Raw genomic sequence first — 25,519 nt, forward strand, 5'->3', positions numbered from 1 at the left:
TAATAAGTCTGTTGGGAATGGATGACATATCATCATGTATTCTAAAGTAATGTGCACTACAGTTGGTTATGATCTTGAATTGGTTATTTAATGAAAGCCTTGCAGTGGGTAGGGTTCCTAAGGAGTGGAAAGAAGGCAAAATAGTACCAATCCACAAGCATGGTTCTAGTACAGAGGTCTCCAATTAAAGACCAGTTCGTATAACTGTGGTTGTGGTCAAGGCGTTAGAGAGAGAGATTGGTTAGGAATAGAATACAGGATTGGGTTGATGGTCAGCATAGATGTGTAAAGGGTAGATCCAATTTTAGGGATTTACTTGCATTTAATGATAAGATAGCAAGTGTGTTAGATAAGGGAGAATCATATACAGTGATATTCTTAGACTTTGAAAAAGTGTTTGATAGATTACCACATGATAAGTTGGTATACAAGCTGCAAAGGATGGGAATAGATAGTAGTATATTGGTTATATGGATTGGAGACTGGCTCTCTGACAGATACCAGCAGGTTGTGTAAGAGGGAGCAGTGTCTCAAAAAAAGGAGAGTAATCAGTGGTGTGTCCCAGGGTTCTGTTCTTGGTCCCCTGCTGTTTAACTTGTTTATAAACCAAATATCATCTGGACTGACTGGGGATCTTCAGTTATATGCTGATGAGAAGAATTATAAGTAGCACTGCTGATGCTGAAGATTTGAATAGACTTTTTACTTGGAAAAAAGAGTGGGGGGTGTAAATCTAATATCAACAAGTGCAAAGTGTTGCATTTTGGAGTGCAGAAATATAAGGCTGTGTACTATATCGATGATGCTGTACTGCAGGAAGTGGATGACATTTGAGATTTGGGAGTGATGGTTGACAGCAGACTGAAGTTTAGAGGGCATATTGCTAGGGTTGAACATTGAAGTACACCATTTTTCTCGTCAGGTGCATTTCTCACCACATGAAATAAACACATATTCAACCTGTTTAAGGAAAAAACAAGGAAAAAAAGTGATTTAACTATTCTCCTCACCTTAGTTCTAAAGTAATGGATAAGGCCATCAACTTGCTTAACACCTAAAGGCCTGTGAGTCCAGATTCTTACATTCTGCATTCACTAAACTCCTTACTGGCATCATTCACAAGACACGTTCAACGGAAATGTAGAAACTTGTATTCTTGCACCTGACTAAGACATCTGATTCAGTTTTCTCTCTGGCATGGTGAATAGGAAAAATTCTCTCTCCCTACAATAATCTGGGTTTGTGTTCTATTGCTTTCCTCTTTTTCCTATACATAAATGATCTTCTTTACTAATCTTCTTTACTTACTTCCTTACCACCCCCTATTCACAGTTCTGCTGATAATAGCATGCTTCCTCCTCCTCCAACTCATTTGATGAGCCTTGCAGTGTTCAAACATACCAATTTTCAATATTTTCTACAACTAGTGTTTTCAAAAACTGATCTTCAAACATTTCTTCAAAGATGAATATCTAGTCACTTAAATGTTACCAAAATGCATTTGTTTTAAAGTAGAGGTTGGAAAAAAGATCTTAGTTCATCCCCCTTTACCTTGGATAATACCAAAATCTCACAAGACAAGATCTCCCCAATTCTTTGCTTATTCCACTTGTCTTTCATCCTACTATTTTCTGGAACAGACTTCCTCATTAAGCTTTCAAAGAGAATACAATATCTAGCTGTTCAAAAGGAACAATTACTGATTATGAAACCATACAGTCTGTGACTGATATACACATATTTGTATAAAGAAAAATTATTATATAAATGGAAAATTAAAAACTTACAGCAGGTCCAGGAAGTCCTCTGTCTCCTGGAAATCCTGGAGAACCTTGAGTGCCAGGAGGACCTTTTTCCCCAGGAAGGCCAGAGGGTCCCTAATCAGAAAACAAAATTAAATAATATATATATATATTATATTATATATATTATATATTTGCTGTCTTTACTGCCTCAGCAGCAGCTGAGGCAGTAAAGACAGCAAAGCAGATGGCTTGGGAATCCTTTGGAGAAAGATTAGACCCATCCTATGCAAATGCAAACAAAGTATTCTGGCAGACCATCCGCCTTCGAGGGAGGAAATCGTGCACAGCAAGGGCAATTAAGGCCTCTGATGGTGCATTTTTAACAACCGAGAAGGATATCCTCCACAGATGGAGGGAATACTTTGAGAGCCTTCTTAACCCAGGTGGCCCAGCAATTGTGGACATCCAAGAGGTGCAGATCGAGGCAATGACTAGTCTCTCAGCAGAAGCGGTCCATTTAGCAATAAAATCACTAAAATCGGGCAAGGCTGCTGGCGATGATGAAATTCAGCCCAAAATGCTAAAAGCCTTAAATCGAGACGTGTTCTCTGGCTGAATCGAGTGTGTCAGGCTGCTTGGATATCTGGGTGAGCACCAAAGCAATGGCAGACAGGCATAATAATACCAGTCTTTAAGAAGGGAGACCAGAAGGATTGCAGTAACTATCGTGGCATCTCTCTGCTCAGCCTGCCTGGGAAAGTGTATGCTAAGTGCTTGAAAAGATGGCACAGGAGATAGTTGAGTCAAAGTTCCAGGAAGAACAATGTGGCTTTCGTCCTGGTAGAAGAACAAATCTTCACTTTAAGGCAAGTCTTTGCGAAATCTTGGGAATATGCCAAGAATGTCGACACATGTTTTGTGGACTTCGAGAAGGCATATGACTGGGTTCCTCGGGATAAGCTTTGGCAAGTAGTACAGGAGTATGGAATGGATGGCGAACTATTAGCTGCCATCAAGTCCCTGTATGAATGCCCAGAGTTTTGTGTCAGGGTAAACAGCACAAAGTCTGAACCTTTCACAGTCTCCATTGGCCTCCGCCAAGGGTGTGTTCTGTCACCCCTCCTTTTCATCATATTTATGGACTGGATTGATAGGCACAGTCAAGTCAGTGAGTGTGTCAGAATTGGAAGATGTAGCATTGCACGTCTGCTTTTTGCAGATGACCTAGTTCTGCTTAGCTCTTCCACAGATGACCTCCAGCAGGCCCTGGATAGGTTTGTAGCTGTTTGTGCAGATGCCAGAATGAGGATCAGTGTGGTCAAAGCTGAAACATTTGTGGTCTCAAGACAACCATCCCAGTGCACTCTAAATGTAAGTGGAGTCCCAATGAGGCAGGTGGAGAAGATTAAATACCTTGGGTCCATATTCACGAATGATGGAAAATGGGACATAGAGCTAGATACTCGAATTGGCTTAGCAAGCTCAATATTGCGGGAGCTTGGCCGTTCAGTAGTATTGAAGTGGGAGTTGAGCCAGAAGGTAAAGCTGGCTGTCTTCAATAAAGTCTATGTCCCCATCCTCACCTATGGTCATGAGAGTTGGGTAATGACATGACCGAAAGAATGCGGACACGAATCCAAGCAACTGAAATGAGGTTCCTTCGAAGGGTTGCGGGGCTGACAAGACTCGACATAGTCAGAAGCGCTGCAATTCGGGAAACCCTCAATACTCAACCGCTGCTTCTCCGTGTTGAGAGATCACAGTTACATTGGTACAGGCACCTGGTCAGAATGCCACAAGAGAGGCTCCCTCAGCAGGCCCTCTTTGCCAAGCCAGAGGGTGGAAGGCCAAGGACTCACTGGATGGATTATATCCAAAACCTTGGGTGGACACGTTTGGGAATCCCACCAGAACACCTGAGCTTGGTGGCAGAGGATCATGATCATTGGAAGTTCTTCTTGCAGCTGTTGCCCTCACAACCCAATTAGGAAAGCTGGGCCTTGAAGATGTATGTATGTATCTATATATATATATATATATATATATATAAATATTGTGATTATTAATTTTTACTCGGTACAAAATATTATAAATTAGTTTAAATGACTGGTACCGAGAGATAAAGAGATGACATGGTTTATTTAAACAGATACTACTAGTTTACTAGTTCTGCTAAATGGATCAACTTCTTCAGGTATCACAATCAAAGAAATATACAAAAAATAACAGACTTAAAAATTGCATTAACAGTACTACTACAAAAAGACAATAGTACATTTTGAAAACAGTAATGCGAACTTGAGTTCCAAATAAAAGTTGACTATGTGCTGTCACGAGTGTGCCAGTATTGAACAGAGGCAATGTGTCCATCAGAAAGATTGAAACTTAGGCTGTTGTTGATAAGGGAAGAATCTAAGGTAATTTCTCTAGATTCGATAATCTTTCTTTCAAGTTCATCATAGCATCCATGGATATTAGAAGTTTGTGTCCAGTCCACAATGTGTTAGCAGTCTTCATCTGAGTTAACAGAGATAAGAATGTGGCTAGAGAGAGTGCTGGCTGTAGTCCTGTTGTAGGAAATATCTCTATGGTGTTCTTCAAACGTAAAAAGATGGATTTAGCAGTTTGGCCGTAGTATGGCTTTCCACAATCACATGAAATCTTGTAGACTCCTGGAAACTGAGTTGGAAGATGTTTCTCTTTAGGTTTACTAAGTATGGAGCGAAGTTTTGGGAGCATGGTGAAGCAAGTTCTGAAGTTAAATTTCTTGAGAATTTTAGCTAGTTTTGGTGAAAGAGAGCTGATGTAAGGCAAAGAAATAAAGGCTCTGGGGGAAGAGAGATCTTCAGAAGCAGTTGAGTGAGGAAGAGAAAGAAATTTTTCAATCTTATTAGGAGAGAAACCATTATTAATAAAAAGTCTTTAAGAAAAAGGAGTTCATTTTCAATTTCTGTTTCTTCTGTTAGTGAAGATTTGGCCCGGTGTGCTAAGGTGGAAATAATACCAAATTTTTGCAGGGTAGTGATGGGAAGAAGCATGAAGGTATCTGTCAGTATGAGCAGGTTTTCTAAAAATTGAGATTTTAATACTTTCAGAACATCTGGTAAGCTTCAGATCTAGAAAGGGGAGGCAATCATCGGATTCCAGTTCTAAGGTAAATGATTTTTTCATGAAACTTGTTTAGGTGGTCCAAAAATAAATTGAGGTTGTTGACACCGTCTTCTATTATTCATTTTTACTCGGTAGAAAATACTATAAATTAGTTTAAATGACTGATACCGAGAGATAAAGAGATGATATGGTTTATTTAAAAAAATACTACTAGTTTACTAGTTTTGTTGAATGGATCAATCAGGTATCACAATGAAAGAAATATACAAAAAATAACAGAGACTTAAAAATTGCATTAACAGTACTAGTACAAAAAGACAGTAGTACATTTTGAAAACAGTAATGCGAGCTTGAGTTCCAACTAAAAGTTGACTACGTGCTCAAAAGCGCGCCAGTATTGTACAGAGGCAATGTGTGTGTCAGAGAGATTGAAACTTAGGCTGTTGTTGATATGGGAAGAATCTAAGGTAATTTCTCTAGATTCGACAATCTTTGTTTCAAGTTCATCATAGCACACATGGATATTAGAAGTTTGTGTCATCTTTGACAAGTCTGATTACTAGTGTTGCCAAATGAAAATTACTAAAAACAGCTAAATCTTAAAAAAAAAGAGCTAAAACTGAGTTAAAAATAAAAATTTGAAGCTAAAATTTTAAAAGTAGTAGCTGATACTTTTAAGTTACTTACTGTATTCAAGTTGAAGTGATACTTGTGTATAAGTGGCTAAATACATCTTCAATGTTGTCTTCTGCGCTTAATTCACTCAAGTTTTCACTTAGATTTTCAGCTTTATTATATGTGGCCATCATTCCAATATTACTCAGTGTTGATGCTGGTAAATGATAGTCTGTACAGCACTTGTTGTTATGCGTGAGGCCATACTTGCTGTCAAAATAGCTGTCAGCATTGCAATTCAATCTTGTTTCTTAATTTAGTTTTAATTACATTCATGGAACTAAAAATTTCCTTCCATTTCTGCATTAGAACTTGGCAGTATTAATAAATTTATTGCACACTGAGCAATTTCTTTAAATGGATCCATTCCAGATGCATCTTTATATTCTCGTACTTCAGTCAAGAATAGCTCAGTGTTTTCTATATTTGTCCATTTATTTAAGTGGACGGTATTGTATTCAGCAGTAACATCTTTTTTTCTGATTTCAGCATTATTTCTAAGATGGGAGTAGCAGGTTCTTTTATATGTTTTAGGATATTGTCAACAGAAAAAGAAGACATCATTCTTAAAATATTCAAGTTTTCAGGCAACCTTTGCTTAAGTTTTTGAAGAGACCAAGAAGAAACTGTCTTGCTCTACTTCTAAGATTTCGCTCATCATTTTGTGTTATTTTCTTTTGTATCATCAACTCTGAAATTTTTCTTTCAAATCTAACCAAGATTTAGATTGAGATCCAAATAGCCATCAATCTCTGACTCTATAGGGTCGACTGTGGATGATGGTAGCACTAACATATTAGCAATAGAGCGAATCAAACGAGAAAGGTCTTCAAATAATCTCATCTTATTGGCACTGTTAGATGTGAAAATTTTGTTAACTTGCTGAACTTGAACTAGAACAGGATGCAAAAATAAAAGGTACAACAGATTCCTTTCTTCTTTGTACATCTTCCACAAAATTTGAGCTTTGTAATATTTCTCAGTCACACTCACGACTTCGAAGGGAGTTTTTAATTGCAACCACTGACTGAGAATTCTGTCTACTGCAGGTTCAATGAAGAGCCCCCTTGTTGCACAATTGCTTACAATTTTCAGAGGAGCATAATTTTCGTTGATAGTTTGATACAGCTCTTTGTATGCTGCTTGTCTTGAAGAAGAATGTGAAACCACTTATGTTTCGGCAACCAAAAATTCTAATTTTCTTGGGAGAGATTCTCCACAGGTGTGAGACACTGCTAGTTGTAATGAATGGCATACACATCTAATTAAAATTAAGGAGGGAATATATACCTTCAGTTGTTCATAAACACCATTATCGACACCAACCATAACACTGGCATTGTCTGTACCAATTGCAATGAGATTTTTAATGTCCAGTTTCTTGGTCAAGAGCTCTTTTTTCAGTGCAGCCACAATACCACTAGCTTCACACTTTTCTAGAACCACCATGATCAGAAATGTATGTATAATTTTGTTGAATTTCCTGCTATAATAAATGATGGCCATTCCTAAAATCTTGTTCACTGTGATATCATTCGATTCGTCTATTAGCAAGCTGAAATTTTCATCTCCAATGTCCGCAATTAGATCTTCTTCAAAATGCTCATTTAGAATATTCTTTAAATTGCAGAGCACTTAGTTTGGTGCATTTTTACCTTTGGCAAAATTTGACTGTCTAGGATGATATTTTTGCAAAGATCTACTAGATGATAGCAACTGTTGAATGATGAGTGACAACAAAGAAATAATGTTAACCTACCTTCAAAGTTCGTGGTCTCATCAGACTTTTTCACAAGCATATTTGTAATAGGAACAGCCTTATATGGAACTGCAGGAAGATATTTCTTAGTTTTGCTATGCTTTACAAGCTTTACAAGCTGACAATATTTAGCAGCTACATCACATCTGCAAAACTTATAGTGGCCTTTTGTAGCATCACCAGGAACTTCATATAACCATTTACTAAACATTCCCATTTACAACCACTCCCTCCTAAATTTTTGCTTGTAAGCTTTATTTTTCTCTTTGCTCATTTTTGAAGAAGGGTATACAACTCTTTACTGCAACGAATTACGATCAGTCTTTGAAAACTTCCCACTGGCTATTGTAACTACCAACCAGAACACTGTGCAAAGACTAACTTGTAGGGGTGCTATCAACTTTAAAATGACAAAATGGCAGACTGTTGGGCCACATGACTGACTGACGTCATCATGCATTTGAAATGTGTACGATGTTCGTACCAAACGTACAATACAATTCTTTATCAAATGTGAACATCTGGAAAACTTTTAAAACAATTTCTTTCTTTAACAGTAAGTTATAAAAACAACTGAAAAGAGCTGAAACTAGTTCTGAAGGAACTAGATTTGGAGCTAGGTGCTAGATTAAAATTTTTGGAGCTAGGAAAGAAAAAAAGAGCCAGATCTAGCTCCAAAAGAGCTAAATTGGCAACACTACTGATTACCATAATAAAATTTTGGAACTTTTAAGCAGGGATACTTACTCTGAATTAAACAGTGACCCTACAATTGAATTACATAATAGGACTAATAATTTATTAAAAACCACCTTGGAGTTACCAAGAAACATCCCTCTTTCACTTAGATCACTCCATCCTTTAATCCCATGATTATATGATCTCCCCAAGATACACAAGGCAAACTGCCCACTCAGACCAATAGTTGAAGGGATACACTCACCTACCTACATCCTTTCTAAATACCTCGCAACTTTTTTAAGAAATCTTTCTGGAATTTCCTCTTCTCATATTAAAAACTCTGCTGACTTTGTATCAAAAATCAAGGACATCAAACTTAAAAAAACAGATTTAATGGCTAGTTTTGATATCGTCTCACTCTTCACAAATGTTCCTGCTCAAGAAGTCTTCAATCTTCTTAAGAACAAATTATCCAAAAAACTCTTTGCTTTACTCACCCATTGCATAAAGTCAGGATACTTCAAATATGACAATAAGATCTACTTACAAAACTCAGGTCTGGCCATGGGCAGCACACTCTCTCCAATCCTTGCAGATATATTTCTTAACGATTTTGAAAAAAAAGCTATTAACTCCTTCCCCCTTAAATCAAAATTTTGGCGTTGTTATATAGACGATATATTCTTCATCTAGGAAGACGGTGTCAACAACCTCAATTTATTTTTGGACCACCTAAACAAGTTTCATGAAAAAATCTTTTACCTTCTAACTGGAATCCGATGACTGCTTCCCCTTACTAGATCTGAAGCTTACAGATGTTCTGAAAGTATTAAAATCTCAATTTTTAGAAAACCTGGTATTATTTCCACCTTAGCACACCAGGCCAAATCTTTACTAAGAGAAGAAACAGAAATTGAAAATGAACTCCTTTTTCTTAAAAAGACTTTTATTAATAATGGTTTCTCTCCTAATAAGATCGAAATTCTTTCTCTCCCTCACTCAACTGCTTTTGAAGATCTCTCTTCCCTCAGAACCTTTATTTCTTTGCCTTACATCAGCTCTCTGTCACCAAAACTAGCTAAAATTCTCAAGAAATTTAACTTCAGAACTTGCTTCACTACGCTCCCAAAACTTCGCTCCATACTTAGTAAACCCTAAAGAGAAACATCTTCCAACTCAGTTTCCAAGAGTCTACAAGATTTTATGTGATTGTGGAAAGCCATACTATGGCCAAACTGCTAAATCCATCCTTTTACGTTTGGAGGAACACCATAGAGAACAACAGAACTAGAGCCAGCACTCTCTCTAGCCATGTTCTTTTCTCTGTTAACTCAGATGAAGGCCGCCAACACATTGTTGACTGGACACAAACTTCTAATATCCATGTGTGCTATGATGAACTTGAAAGAAAGATTATCGAATCTAGAGAAATTACCTTAGATTATTCCCATATCAACAACAGCCTAAGTTTCAATCTCACTCTCTGATGCACACATTGCCTCTGTTCAATACTGGCACACTCATGACAGCACATAGTCAACTTTCATTTGGAATTCAAGCTCGCATACTGTCTTTTTGTACTAGTACTGTTAATGCAATTTTCAAGTCTCTGTTATTTTTTGTATATTTCTTTGATTGTGATACCTGAAGAAGTTTATCCTTTCAACGAAACTAGTAAACTAGTAGTATTTTTTTAAATAAACCATGTCATCTCTTTATCTCTTGGTATCAGTCATTTAAACTAATTTATATATGTGTGTGTGTGTGTGTGTGTGTGTGTGTGTGTGTGTGTGTGTGTGTGTGTGTGTGTGTGTGTGTGTGTGTGTGTGTGTGTGTGTGTGTGTGTGTGTGTTTATAAGGCATAACACTGGAATAAGATGATAATATTTATTTTAACTGAAAACACGATGTTTAACCCTAATTCCATTTTCATCCAAGTAGTAAAAGGAGTCACACTTTATTACTAAAATATGATGGATTAGAATAATAAGGTGTAGCACCTTTTGACTACTTATTATTATTATTTTAAGGTATTTCCATGGAGTCCAGAGACTCATCACAGGAGACACAGATCAACCATCATACACACAAATCCTATCATACCTCTCCTTGAACCAATTCACCATCAGAGAACTCATAACCTATTCCAGAAGCCCATTCCTCTCACTCACCACTCTCCATTCAAAAAATCTGGTTCGCACACACCCCTATTAACCACACTCTTACACAACTTCAATGGATGGCCCATAGAGTTCTCTGACTCTTTGTCATATACTGAAAAATTTCATTTGCATCAATTTTATAAAACTCCTTTAATATCTTAAATTTTCTATGATATCCCCTCTTTTCTGCCTATCAACTAACTTTATAACCTATAAACCTTCGTCCCATCCTCATAGAGAGTATTCTACAGACCTCTCACCATCTTGGCCGCTCAACTCTGAATCCTTTTGACCACTTCCTGGTCCCAAGAAACCCAGGTGATGAAATCTGTGTGCAGTAATCAAGATGTGGCCAAATCATAGTCTTATAAAGAAAGATCATAACTTCCTGATCTTTACTTGTTAGTATGTTTTTCAACATCCAAGTAATTCTATTTTACCAACTTTTGCAATGTGTGCTCTGAACTTCAACTCTTTGTCCACCATTATCCCCAAGTCAATATCATTATCAATTTCCTGATCCAATACCATCAATATGATGGTATTAGGTTGCAGGAAATTGGGTCTATTTTGTCTATAGACAAAATACTAAATGTTCCCCAAAAATACCTCCACTTTAATGTGTGGGATGATGACAAAAGAGTCACCATCCCACACATTAAAGGCACATTGGAAATGATATCTAGAGTGCTCAATAAACATCAACTATGCACCATATTTAGACCGCAAGTCAAAATTGACCACCCTCATCCATTCAATCAAGGACATCATCTCTCCTTTATCAAATCCAGGAGTCTACGAGGTACCCTGTTCATGTGATCAAGCTTACTACACTCAGGCAAGAAGAACTGTGGACATCTGCCTCAGTGAACACAAAAAAAACATCCGGCACTATCGTTATGGCAAGTCAGGGGTCTAGCAGACCATGCTTTGAATACCGCTGAACACAAGATCAACTGGAAGAAAACTAAAGTGTTGCACAGAAGCTTTTACAAGTCAGAGAGCTTGCTCTTAGAATCAAAAGAAACCTTGAAACATACTTAGTCCGAACCTCAACAAGTACGGCTGTATAAATTTGCCTAAGATTTGGGAGACAGTCATCTTAAGACATAACTAGTACCTGCTTTCTCTGTTTTTTTTTTTTTTTTTTTTTTTTTTTTAACATAGAGGGTACCCAATTAGGACTTTAGTCTTTGAGTTGCAGCTACAATTGTTCTAACTAGTAGCTTTGTTACACCAGATTGTTGTAGTCTTGTGCACTGTGACAAATAGTTTTTTGTGCTCTGAAGATGATGGTTAGAATAACAGCGAAATATCAGCAATAAGTCAAGTTTGGCAATATGGCCTCTAAATTTTGGATCCTTAACCACCATCACCCAAAGATCTCTTATTTTGGATTCTATCACCTCCAACAATATATCCCCACCAAGCATAAATTTTACATCTCATCTTTGTTTCCCAAATTTTAAAACCTTACATTTTGCAACATTGAACTGACCCATGCCCTCATTCACTCAATCTATTCAAGTCATCTTGTAAGGCCAAAACATCTGCTCTTCTCTACTCCTCATAGTTTGTACTAAGTTTCCATCATCTGCAAACAACTGAATATCCCCATCCAAATGGAAAGTGATTTTTAATCGGTGAATAGTCCGCTTTTTTCCCCGTTTTTCTACGTTTTTTTTGAGTGCTAAATTGTTTCTCTGAATACGAGTGTACTTCAGTGGTTGTTTTTTGGAAGTTAGTTGCTGTCGTGATATAATATATTTTGGTACCGTCGGAATCGAACGCGTAACGGTGGAAGACAAAACGAAGCTAAGTTACTGTATTTAGTTATATTTCATTTTATTTAGTTATATTTAGTACTTAAATGTTCTGATGTTTGTACTTTTTTTCCTCTTATTTATTAATTGAATAATTATTAAAGATTAGGGTATAATTTGACAAAACACGTCACAGATAAGAATGGCACCTGTGCGAAGGAAAATGGCGGCCAGTAATGAAGGTTCGCCATCGTTATCAAAGAACGGTAGCATAAAAGAAATCAGTCAGTGTACTAGCTGTGAAATGTACGCTTTGCGGAGTGCGGTCGGAGTGTGGTTAGATGATAATAAAGGATTGAATGTGTGTAGAAAATGCAGGGAGAATGCGGAATTGAAGTGTATTTCGGATCGTGAGTGTGATATTTTTGTCAACCTTCAGAATGAAGGAAACAGGGATATGACAAGAAACGGCAAGGTTGTACATGAAAATTGTGAGAGTGTGAATGTAGAAAGTGTGAATGATAGTATAAATGGTTTCTCAGAGAACAAAAAAGATGAGATAGATGCATTGAGTGAGATCGCTTTGTTGAATAGTGTGATAGAAAGAGCAAAACAGCAGCTAGAGTGCATGAACAAAAGTAGACTGAATGAACCAACCAATAATAAAAGGTATGACAGGAAAAATAGACGTATGAATGTGAACATGAACAAAATGAAGGATAGAGTGCTGTATGGAGACTCGTTAGTACGAGGTGTGTTAGTAGAGGATTTGACAAAATCGTACCAACCTGGTGCAACCATAAAGGACGTAACTGCGTATATAAGAGAGCAAAAGGAAAGGGTGAAATAAATGATTGTTGTGGCAGGTACGAATGATTTGAAAGGAGATAAAATGGAAATGATAGAAGACCTGAATGAATTGTTTGAGGTAGCAAAAGAAAAGAGTGAGAGAGTTAGAATGATTAGTCTTTTGCCACGGTATGACAGTGAAATGTTTAAAAGGAGGGATATAATTGCAAATGACTTTATGCGTGGGTTATGTATGACGAGTGGTGTGGAATTTGTGGATGTGTGGAGTGAGTTTGATGGGCGAAAGGATCTATATAAGATGGATGGCTTGCATTTGAATGGTTACGGTGGAAGAAGACTTGAGAAAGTGTTGCTGAATGTAGTGGATGTGCAAATTCAGGGAAACTAGATTTGTTAGGGGGGGGGTGTAGAGATACAGTCCTTATGGAGGCAGTTGAATGTAAGAATGAATATAATATGCCAGAGCAAATAAGGACAACAAATCTGAGTGGGATAGTTAATATAAGGCATCAAGGTAGGGTTGGGGCTAATGGGGGTCTTAAATTCATGTACACTAATACTAGGAGTATTAGGAACAAGAAGGAAGAGATTTTGGCCATGGTTGGCACTTCCAGACCACAGGTTATAGGTATTAGTGAAACATGGCTGACTGTAGATGATATAACTAGTGGGATTGAATGTGATGGGTATAGTGTGTTCAGGAATGACAGAGAGAATAAAATGGGGGGAGGAGTATTGTTGATGATAGCTGATGAGCTCCAGCCAAGGAGAATAGAAGTTGAATTGCAGGACAGAGAAAAGAGCACATTTGAGGCCATTTGGTGTGAGATTGTGGCTAGCATAACTAAATATACAATTGGGTGCTGCTATAGACCAGGTGATGGAAAAGATGGTGGTGACAGTATGCACAAGCAAATAGAAGAAATGGGTGGAAGGAGGTGATTATTATGGGAGATTTCAAATATGGTCGCATTGATTGGAGTGAGGAGATGACACACGGGAGGAAGGAACTGGATTTTATGCGGTTATTAAGGGATAACTATCTGCGACAGCATGTAATGGAAAATACTAGGGGTCAGAGAGTGCTTGACCTAGTAATTACATCTGAGGATTTGGCTGTAACAAATATGACCACATCGCCACCAATCGGTGAGAGTGATCATAGGGTCTTAACTTGGGAGGTGGCTAAAGGTGTAGAATTTTCAATTAAGACAGGGTACATGTGGAATTATCGGGCTGGAAAGTATGACAAGCTTAGGAGTTTGATTGGTTCAGTGCCAAGGCATGTACAACTGCAAGGACTAGAAGTTGATAGTGCATGGGAGGTAGTTAAGAAGTGCTTGCATGAAGCAATGGCTGACTGTATACCTAGAGTCCGAATAATAAATCAAGTAGGGGTTAAATGGATGAATAACACCATTAAGCTTGAGCTGCAAAAAAAGAAACAACTATGGAGGGAATTTAAGGAGAAGGGTGACCGGCAGGCACATGAATGGTATAAAGCGCAGGTCAGAAGGGTGACGAGTGTGGTAAGAAAAGCAAAAAAGGATTACGAAAGAACATTGGCCATGCAGGCTAAAGAGAATCCTAAACAGTTTTTTAGATATGTAGCAAGTAAAAGGAAAAATGTACATGGCAGATTGATTTTAAAGAATGCCGATGGTAGGGAGGTAACTGAATCAGTAGAGATAGTTGAGTTACTGAGTGAGCACTTTGCAAGAGTATATCATCCAGGTGGTGACATTGCAGAAACGAATAAACCAGTAGATTTTACGGGAATTGTGGTTAATGAAGTGGAGGTGAGTAGTCTATTGCATAACCTCAACGTCAATACATCTGTTGGATTGAATGGTATACCAGCTCGTGTTGTACGAGAAGCAGCTAAAGAATTATCAGTACCCTTGACCATTTTGTTTAATTTGAGTCTCGGGTCTGGGTTAGTCCCGAGCGGGTGGAAAGAGGGGAAAATAGTTCCACTGCATAAAGGTGGTTCCAAGACTGCTGTTGTAAATTACCGACCGATTAGCATATCAGGAATCATTGTCAAAGTCTTAGAGAAATTAGTCAAGAAAAGAATACAGGATTGGATAGATGAAAATGGGATATTGTAGAGGGGACAACATGGTTTTGTGAAGGGTAGGTCATGCCTCAGTAACTTGCTCACGTATTATAACACAGTGACGGCTGAACTGGATAAGGGTAATGGGTTTACGGTGATTCTACTGGAACTTGCCAAGGCTTTTGACAGGATTCCACATGGAATTCTAATCAGTAAATTGCAGCATATGGGAATGGACATAGGGTTGGTGAGATGGGTAGGAGGGTGGTTGACGGAGAGATATCAGAGAGTGGTTTACTCGGGAGTGGAGTCCACAAGATGGCCTGTGACTAGTGGTGTGCCACAAGGATCTGTTCTTGGACCACTGCTGTTTAATTTGTTCATAAATGATATAGGAAATGATCTGAGAGGAACAGTTCATTTGTTTGCGGATGATGCAAAGTTGGGTAGGGCAATAGTGAATGCAGATGATGTCAAAATTTTGCAGGATGATTTGGATAGATTGGAGGTCTGGGCTAAGGAGAATGGATGTCAGTTTAATGTGGCAAAATGTAAGGTTATGCATTTTGGGGTGAAAAGATTGGCGGCAGTTTACTGCATTGGTGGAACCGTGCTCCAGGAAATTGATGAGGCACGAGATTTAGGAGTGTTGGTAGATAAGGAATTGAAATTTAGGGGACACATTGCAAAAGTGACCAAAACAGCTCATCAAATCACTTGGTTGGTGAAGAATACGATGACAAGCAGAGACAAGCAGGTTATTGTTCCTCTGTATCGAGCCTTGATAAGACCCCATCTAGACTACTGTGCTCAGATTTGGTCACCCCTAGGTTTCTTCTTGATGGGGAGGAGGTGGAGAGGATCCAGAGGCGAGTGACCAAGATGATAGCAGGTCTGTGGAATGAACCGTATGAGAACAGGTTGAGGATTTGTGGGTTGCAAAAATTGGTTGATAGGCGGAGGAGGGGAGATATGATTGAGACATTCAAATTACTGAAGGGTTTCTATAAAATTGATTCAGAAGATATTTTTGAGAACAGGGCTGGTTGTGGGAGGACTAGGGGACATCTATGGAAACTGGGCAAAAGTGTGGTTAGTAAAGGTGTTAGAGCTGGGTTCTTTACTTTTAGAGTAGTGAATGAGTGGAATGCGCTCCCTGAGTCTGTGGTGGATGCTGTGACAGTGAATGAGTTTAAGGCGAGGTATGATAGATACTGTATGAATGTCAAATAGTTGTGATGAATATGATTTGGGGCCTCCCTCGATGAGTCCAATGACTCCCTGGAGTTGCCCGTAATAATAGTAATAATAATAATAGTAAAATCTTCCCAAATATCGCTAACATACAGGTTAAACAGCAATGGCCCTAAACAGGCCCCTGAATCACATCACTATTGACTTTCCTCTTCTGGATATTGCTCCTAATATACAAGCTGTTGATACCTATCAGACAGCCAATCTCCAAACCTATGCAGCAGTCCAATTCCAATTCCATTCGTTCTAGTATAACTATCAGCTTATCATGCAGTAATCTCTCAAAAGCCTTTTGGAAAGTCTAAGTACAATACTATGTATCCATCTTCCATATCCAATGCTATTGTCACTTTATTGTAATAAGTAAGTAGATTACTAAAACATGACCTTTCAAATTCATGTTGTCCATCAAAGATAATACCATTGTTGTCAACCCAATATTGGATCCTGATTCTCACCAATCTTTCCGACACTAACCACAACACCTGATACACAAATTGGTCTAAAATTTGATATTATTATTATTATTAATAATATTAAACAAGACCTCATGGAGTCAAAGACTCATCTAGGAGGTCCTTTTATCTCACACACATCTCATTATACCGTGTCTTAAACACATTCAAACTCCTTGCAGACACCACACTCTCAGGCAAGGCATTGCAATCACTCACAACTCTGCATGAAAAAAACCTGCCTCTCATTCCCCTACTCACACCCTCTTTATACAGTTTCCAGGGATGACCTCTGGTTCTCCCCTGATCTCCCACTATTCTCTGTAGAACTTCTCCACCATTGATCCTATAATAACCCCTTACCAACTTGTAGGTCTCCATCATATCTCCCCTCTTCCTTCTCTCCACTAGACTCTGCAAATTACATCAATTCAATCTTTCCTCATACTCGACATTCCAGAGGTCAGAAACTACCTTAGTCAGTCGCCTTTGGACCCTTTCCAACATCTCTTCATCCTTCTGAAAACCAGGTGACCAAATCTGGGCACAATAGTCCATGTGTGGCCTAATCAAAGCCTTATACAATGGAACAAGAATCTCCCTACTTCTACACATCAGTGTTCTCCGCATCATTCCCAGAAGTCTTTATGTTGTCTTCACAATTTTGGCGATGTGTCCCCTAAATTTTAGATCCTTATTCACTATCACCCCCAGATTTCTAATTTCCTCTACTTCCAACAATATATTCTCACCAAGCATAAATTCTGCATCCCATCTTTGTTTTCCAAATTTTAAAACCTTACATTTTGCAACATTGAACTCACATCCCAATTTGCATGCCCAATCACTCAATTTATTCAAGTCTTCTTGCAAGGCCACAACATCTTCACTACTCTTTATGGTTCATCCCAACTTTGCATCATCTGCAAACAACTGAATATCTCCATCCAAATCTTCGCCAATATCATTAATATACAAGTTAAATAGTAATGGCCCTAAAACAGACCCCTGAGGCACTCCACTAGTGACTTTCCTTTTCCTGGATATTGCACCCCATACACAATTTGTTGATACCTATCAGATAGCCAGTCTCCAATCCAATGCACTAATCTAATATCCAACCCCATCTGCTCTAGTTTGACTGTCAACTTATCATAAGGTAATCTATCAAAAGCCTTTGCAAAATCTAAGTATATTACTGTGTATCATTCTCCTCCGTCCAAGGAAGCAGTCACTTTATTGTAATAAGTAAGTAGATTACTAAAACATGACCTCCCTTTAGCAAATCCATGCTGTCCATCAAAGATTATACCATTGTTGTCAAACCAACTCTGGATCCTAGTTCTCACAAGCTTCTCCAACAACTTAACCACAACACGTGACACACAGATAGGCATATAGTTTGATGCTTGAGTTCATTCACCTCCTTTATGAAGTGGCACAATCTTTCCCTCCTTCCACTCTTTAGGAACTTGACAGAGTACAAGACTCGTATTAAAAAAATATGTCAAGGCAGGTGTCAACTCTGTGGCACATTCCTTCAGAATACACGGTGATATATTATCAAGTCCCACAGCCTTATTTACATCTAGTTTACTCAACTCCCCAAACACCTCTTGCTCACTTACAGTCAGTCTCTCCTCCCCGTCATCAACTGCTCTTAATCTCTCCATGAAGTCACATTCATAAGATTGAAAGATCTTTATGAACTGCTCATTAAGTATCTCCACCACACATTCTGCAACAGCTGTCTTTATACCATTTTCTCCAATCAATGTCATCCTTCCATAATCATTCTTTCTTTTGCTGGCTACATATCGAAAGAACTCCCTAGGATTCTTTTTGGCTTCATTAGCTAACTGCTGTTCATACCTCTCTTTAGCTACTCTCACCAACCAAGTCACCCTCCTTGCCTGGTCTTTGTAGACCTCATGAAATTGGTTACTTCCACTTCTCTTATGCTGCCTCCACAATGCCCTTTTTCTTTGTATTACATGCTTAATCTCTTTATTCATCCATATATGCTTGAATTCTGTCACTTCCTTTATGAAGTGGTACAATCTTGCCTTATTTCAACACATTTGGAACCTGACCCAATGTAAGCCTCATATTAAACAAATTTGTCAAGACAGTTGTCTACTCCCTGGCACATACCTTGGAAAAACATGGTGATATATCATCAAGTCCCACAGCCTTATTAATATTAAATCTGCTTAAATCCCTATATACGTCTTCCTCACTGGCAGTCAGCCTCTCCTCCTCATCATTCAAATTCTCCATGCTGTCAGAATAAGGATAAAAGACCGTAATGAATTACTCATTTATATACCATTTTCTCCAATTGATGTCATTTTATTTTGTTGTTGACTACATATTGAAAGATCTCCATAGAATACTTTTTGGCTTCGTTATCTGTTGCTCATACTGAACTATTGCACCCCTTACCGACTGAGTTATCCTCAGTCGGTAAGGGGTGTTCTTGCCTGTTCTTTGTATCCCTCAATGGACTGGTTTTTACGACTCCTCTTATGTTACCTCAATAATGCCTTTTTGTTTTCTGTATTGCATGCTTAATCTCTTCATTCATCCATTTCACATCTACCTTAATCAACATTTTGACCTTTGAATACATTTAGACTTTGCATTTACTACACAGTTCTCGAATATCACACAAGCAGCACTGATCTCCTTTCCATCCAACTCCTAATTGCATGCTACAGTTGTAAGCTGTCTGCTAAGCTTCTCATAATCATCACAAATGCTATTTTCTCACAAAAGTTCTCATATGGTTGGCAACCACCCATGTAATCACTTTATGGTCACTCTCACCAACTGGAAGGAGAATTTTCATCTCATTTATAATAACATCCTCTAATGAGATGATCAAATCTAAGACTCTCGATACTCACATGCCTTTTGTTACATATTGCTTGAGTTAGCTGTCCCTCAAACACTTAAGAAATTAATTTTCTTTACTTACGGTTCCTATGTTGCTATCCAGTCTATATTTCATAATTAAAATTACCCATAACGATCACCCTTTTCCTATTTCATTTGGTAATTTGCTAATACATTTTGTGGTAACTACCCTTCATTACCTACTCTATATCAACATCCGACTAAGAATTTCATTCCATTCATCTCTATCTCACACCATACTGCCTCACAACCACTGGCTGTTTTCCTCTTGCATTTCTACCTTGTATGGACAAAACTCTTTTTCTATCATCAAAAGCACTCTACTTCCCTTTTATTAACCCTTTCTATCTTCACAAAATATATCATTCACTTCCATCTCTATTCCTGTCAGGATGTCATCGTCATCCAACCATGTCTCCTTTATTCCAACAATTTTTCAGTGAACGAATGTAATCAATGCAACCATTTTATTTCCCTTATTTCTGATATGTCTAGCATTCGTACAAACATAACAGCTCATTCCTATAACATGTTTCACTGATACCACTTATTAGATATGACTTCTCCATACTTTTGAGCCATTTCTTTTTCTCCTTACTCATTCCAGAAATCTTTTTCAAATCCAACTGTTTTCCCTATGTCTCAGATTATCCCCTTCTCTTTTTGTCTACAAATGCATTCACATTGTCTTGGATTGTCAACCATTATCACACTGTGTTTCCATGTCCATGTCCATGAGTTCCCTCTTTCCCTGTTTGTCTTGCACACTTGTTCTCTCATTCTCAATGCTCATGCTACCTACTTCTTCAATTAATAAGCACCACTTCAATCTCTTCTTCCTTACTCACATGCTGTTTCACATTGCTTCTTACCTCTCAGATTCATTCTCTGTATTCAGTATTCTTCCTTCCGGCAGCATTCTCTCCAAATGACTCACACCAAAACAATTTAGATGCACTTCATCACTCTTATACAGTTCAATTCTTCCATTTGACTCATTCCACACATTAACAAACTGCACTCCTTTCTCTTCACACATTTTGGCAAGCCTCCGTAGTTCAGTCAGTATAGAAGAAGCCCTTTGGTCAGAAAGACCTGGGTTTGATTCCCGTCCATGACACGAAGCTTTATCTTTCGACTGAAGGTGAGTTAGTCAGTCTCATACAGAGGTAGAGGGTTTTTTCATCCTGAAACTTGGGTTTCAGGATGAGCATGGATGGGCGGGCATGGATGTTTGTGATTGTCTGTGAAAAATACTAGGGGTGGCGTTGGTGTAGATGATGTGGTTCACTGTATTTGGTTGAATGAGTGGTGAAGACAAAGTTGTAGGTGCTCTCCCTCGATGAGTCTGGGACTGCCTGGAAGTGTCAAGTAATAATAATAATTTTTTTTTTTTTTCCTTCTCAGTCAAGTCATTTGTTCCAGTACCACTACCCACTCCTTATCTCACTTACTCTTCATATTCAACACCTCAATCACTCTATTCATTTTACCTCCTAGAAAACAACCTTGTGCATCTTCTTATTTACCACACCTTTAATAATCAAATTGCCATACAATGTCATTAATGGGTCTTTTGTTAGTTTTCAAACCAACATCATTTGTTTTTGCCTTCTTCTCTCTTCCATACATATCTCCAATTCTCTTCATTTCACTCCACATCAGTCTCATCTCTTGGCTCATCTTCACTAAGTCAGCTTTCAAATCTTTTTTTTTTTTTGATGCCATGTTCCCTACTCATATTTAAACTATTTAAAGTCACATTTAAGCAAGCTTCATGGTCCTTCAGAATATATAATTTCCTACGTACACACACTCATTCTTTATTCTCATCATTCAGCCTGTCTACATAAATATCCACAACATCTTGAATCCTGAAATCTTTTTACACTTTATTTTATTTATTTATTTATTTACAGTATTTATTTATACTTTATTTGTCTCCTGCATAGACCTACACAATGATTTGACTTTCACTGCGGTGTGTGTGGGTGCTTGATTAGTGAATGAGTTTAAGGAGAAGTACGATATGTATTATGTGAATGATGGCTAGTGTGTAAATAAATGGATCTCCCGTGACGAGTCTTCTGTCTCTATGGAGATACTTGCATAATTATAACAATAATAATTAGAGTAAATATCAGAATCGAAAGACATATAAATAAACCCACAAATAAAGATAGATACACTATATTTGCAGATGATCAAATTGTATAAGTTACATCATGAGATGACTTATAGAGATCAATAAAATCACTGAATGAAATTTCTAATCAATATAATATGAAAATATCGAAAGTAAAGAGAATGATAAGGCTTTCAAAGGAAAAAACCTAATAAGAAATAAAATAGTGACAGATCATAAAATATTATTACAAGTCAGCACTTTCAAATACCTGGGATGTGACTTATCATATCAAGATGAAAAGATTATAGACATTAAAATATCAAAATATAAAATATCAAAGATTAAAATAGTGGCATAAATAATAATAACACACTAGAATTAGATTATATAAAATCTTGTCTAAACCACCTTTATTATATGGAAGTGATTCGTGACAATTTTTTTCAATGGTATTAACAACACCAAACAATTTAATAAAAAGATATTTTATTAACTGCGTATATTTTGCTGAATTTCAAATCAGCATCATCAGAGCACAACACACTTGTACACACGACAGTAAGTAAGTAAAACAATAGAATTGCAGTGGACAAAAGATCTAAAGTCCTATTTTGGAGTCCTCCAATGCTATAAAAAAAAACATTACAGCTATGTTGCAGTTGTTCTTAGGATGAGAGTCTCCCAACTTTTTGGCAAATCAATGCAACCATATTTGTTCAGGTTAGGAGAATTCTTCAAAGCCATTGCTGACTCAAAAAATAATCTTTCAGATCTGTAACAACTCCTAAATAGTACATTCATTTTCTTCCATCTAATCCTGTGTGAAGAAGTGTCCAAAGCATGGTCTCCAGTCCTGACTTGCCATAGTAACAGTAGTGAATATATTTTTTATGTTCTACCAGGCAGATGTTAACTGACCTTCTTGTTTGTCCATAGTAGGCCAAAGTCACAGGGAACTTCATACACTCCTGGGTGTGCTAAAGGGTGAAGTTTAACCTTAGGTGAGCGTATTAGAGTTGCTAGTTTTACATGCGATTTGAAAGTGGTGTGAAGGCCAGGTTTCATCAGTACTTTGGCTATCTTTTCTGATGTATACATCTGACATAGGGAACAGAGATGATCATGTTGTGTTCCTATGTATTAGGGGAGGGAGGAATAATAAGGCTGTGTAGTATTTTATCTATTTTGTAGGAATTGTAGCCATTGGCTAAGAACATATGGTGCAGATATTTGAGTTCTGTGGTCAGAGCTGTATCGTTAGAACAAATGGCTCTGGCTCTGTGTGTGAGTTTTTTAAAATGCCATACTGTTGGACTGGATGATGATGTGATTGTTTATGTAGGTATCTTCCTGTGTGTGTGTTGGCTTTCTGTAAATGGAAAAATATAGTGATCCATCTGACAGGCGGGTGACTAATGTGTCAAAAAATGGTAAACAGTTATTAGATTCTTTTTCTACTATGAAGTGGATTTTGGGATGTTGACTGTTTAGGTAGGTAGGTGACAAATGTATCCAAAGTGTTTTGTCTGTGGGGCCAAATGGCAAACACATCATCTACATAGCATAACCACACTAGTGGTTTGTATGTAGCTGTGGTAAGCATTTTGTTTTCAAAGTGTTCCATGTAAAAGTTTGCTAAAGGGGGGGGGAACCCATAGCAGTACCATTAATCTGTAAATTTTTCCTCCCCATGTAAAGTAACCTGCATACTGTAATATTATCTATCCTTTATTTTTATGATGTTTGGTATTATTTTGTTATTTATTATTAATTAACATCAGACTGCACCTTTGTAATGTCTTTTTCTTATGAGTCGTAATACCGAGTTTATCGTCGTTGCTTGAGCTAGTTCTTCATGCACAAAACTTGTGATTGTTCTTAATCCTTTTAGTCTATAATTTTACTACCCCCCCCCCTTTCTCTCAAGGCTGTAAGCAAGTTATTTCACATGCTCAAAGTGTAGACACAGGAAAAGCTTCTGGCTGGAATCAATTCCCTAATCTACCTTGCTCTATTTCTCTTGTATTGATCCTTAAAAATTTATTTTTTATTTCAACTGCACCATCAAGGATCACGTAAAAAAATTGTTTTTCTTTCCCCCACATGCAAAAGAAACATTCAGCTAGGCACGAAAAATATCTCTTAAATTAACTCTAGTTCAAGCAACTCCAAAAATCTTATTATTAGTCAGTCGTGGCTATTACTATTTTCAGGACACACAAGTTCGATATTTTTATGAGACAGTGCATTGGAAAGACAAGATCAGGCAAGCTATTAACAAAATGAACACATTTATTCATTCAAAGGCAAAGTAAATACAAAATTTAAACTGCATATATCAAGTGTCTGGTCCAACTAGATAACAATGGAGACAATACAAATCACGTGTCTAATTCTCCACACGATTATATAAGCATTTTCGCTTAAGCTTTAAGACAAAGACAATATATATTCACATAACCTTTCAGACACGTGGATAGACTTAAACACACTTTAACTTAACTCAAGCTATAAACAGAAAGAGGCATAACTTAATCTACATTCAATTTTTTTTTGCATTACATAACATTAGCAATTTCTTTAGAACTCTATATACTGCTTATTCACATTCAAAGAGAAGGAATGGTTTTCCAACTTTACTAATACTTTCTATGTTAATAGACAACAGAACCAACATTCGTCACTTAAATTTCACAATCTAGGAATTTTACATAAATATTCTTGCATACTATCTTGCCAGCCTATTACACATTGTCCTAGATCCTAAGGTATATGGGCACATTCCACTTCTTCCAAAAAATTTCCAATTATGTACTATTTTAGAATCATATGGTAGGACATCTTGAAAGGACCATCTCTGCTGCTTAACTTCCCATCATCGTCGAAACTCTTGATCGCGGAATGCGACTCTCCCCATCCTCTTGGCACACGAATAAAACTTTGAAACAAGAGCCCTTTGGCCCCTCAATTTCTCCCTTTTATCTCACTCTCCCGACCTTGGCGCTTCTTCAAATTAGGTCTGCGGGATTTACTGGAGGGTTTTTCTCTGCCACCCACACTATCGCTGGGTTTTGGCAGGAAAACTCGTAATCCGGTGACTTTGTCGCTAGCCTTAAGTCTAATTGTCTAATCCTGTCTGAGCTTATTCTTTTGTTTTTACAATTCTAGTGGCTCTTAAAATTTTTTAACAATTTGTTATCAGATTTAATACAGTAAAAGTGAGTTAAACATTATTTTTAATCAAAAGTATTTTATGTAAAATTTAATTCCTATGTAAAATTGCTATAGAAAAAAATAATTCCAAATTTTTTTCTATACGAGATTTTACAATACATAGTAAATTTGAATAATTCAATAATATCAGGTGGAAATTTAGACTTCATCAAATCAAGGTGTCTATAAGTGGTACATTGGTAAATAAAGAGGTCACATCAAAACTAACCATTATGCCTGAAGTTTTTAGGATATAATTTTTAAGTAGTGTTTTGAAATACACTGATTTTTTTACAAAAGTAGAGGGGTTGCCAGTAAGGGGAGCAAGCGATTTGGCTAACTGTTGGGCCAGTTTATACATGGGACTATCTATGCTATCGACTATGGGGAGTAGGGGGATATTAGGTTTGTGGATTTTTGGTAATCCATAAATACGTGGTGGTTTAACATGAATTGGTTTTATTTTTTTGATGATTTCTTTGGACCAGGAAGTCATTTTTTTTAGTAATTTTCTGACTTTTTTCTTTGAGACATAGAAATTGGGGGGGGGGGGGTCTCGATCTATAATATGGTATGTGGAACCATCACATAGGAGATCTTGCATTTTTCTGTTATAATCTTCTTGATCCTAAAAACTTCAGACATAATGGTTAGTTTTGATGTCACCTCTTTATGGCATTCTTATTTTTCTATCCTTGCAGATTACTTCACCACATGCCTCCCTTGCTGAATCAATCAATGTTTTCTTCAAAGTCTGCCACTGAGATTCCAGATGTGGTTCTTGT

The 25,519-nt window shown here is 37.4% G+C and overlaps 1 protein-coding gene across 2 annotated transcripts in view; it reads right to left on the reverse strand.

Moving 5' to 3' along the window:
* Window positions 1-25,519, reverse strand: part of LOC150098312 (uncharacterized) — a 733,595-nt gene that overhangs the window by 569,258 nt on the left and 138,818 nt on the right. For both annotated transcript variants that reach the window (XM_090404774.1, XM_090404775.1), the window contains exon 11: window positions 1,788-1,877. In XM_090404774.1, the coding sequence (XP_090260900.1) occupies window positions 1,788-1,877 (90 nt within the window). The remainder of the gene's footprint in view (window positions 1-1,787; window positions 1,878-25,519) is intronic.

This window comes from Typopeltis vanoorti, chromosome 15 (genome assembly GCF_054136105.1).
Source record: "Typopeltis vanoorti isolate ZY-2024b chromosome 15, IOZ_Tvanoo_1.0, whole genome shotgun sequence".
Taxonomy (NCBI): domain Eukaryota; kingdom Metazoa; phylum Arthropoda; class Arachnida; order Uropygi; family Thelyphonidae; genus Typopeltis; species Typopeltis vanoorti.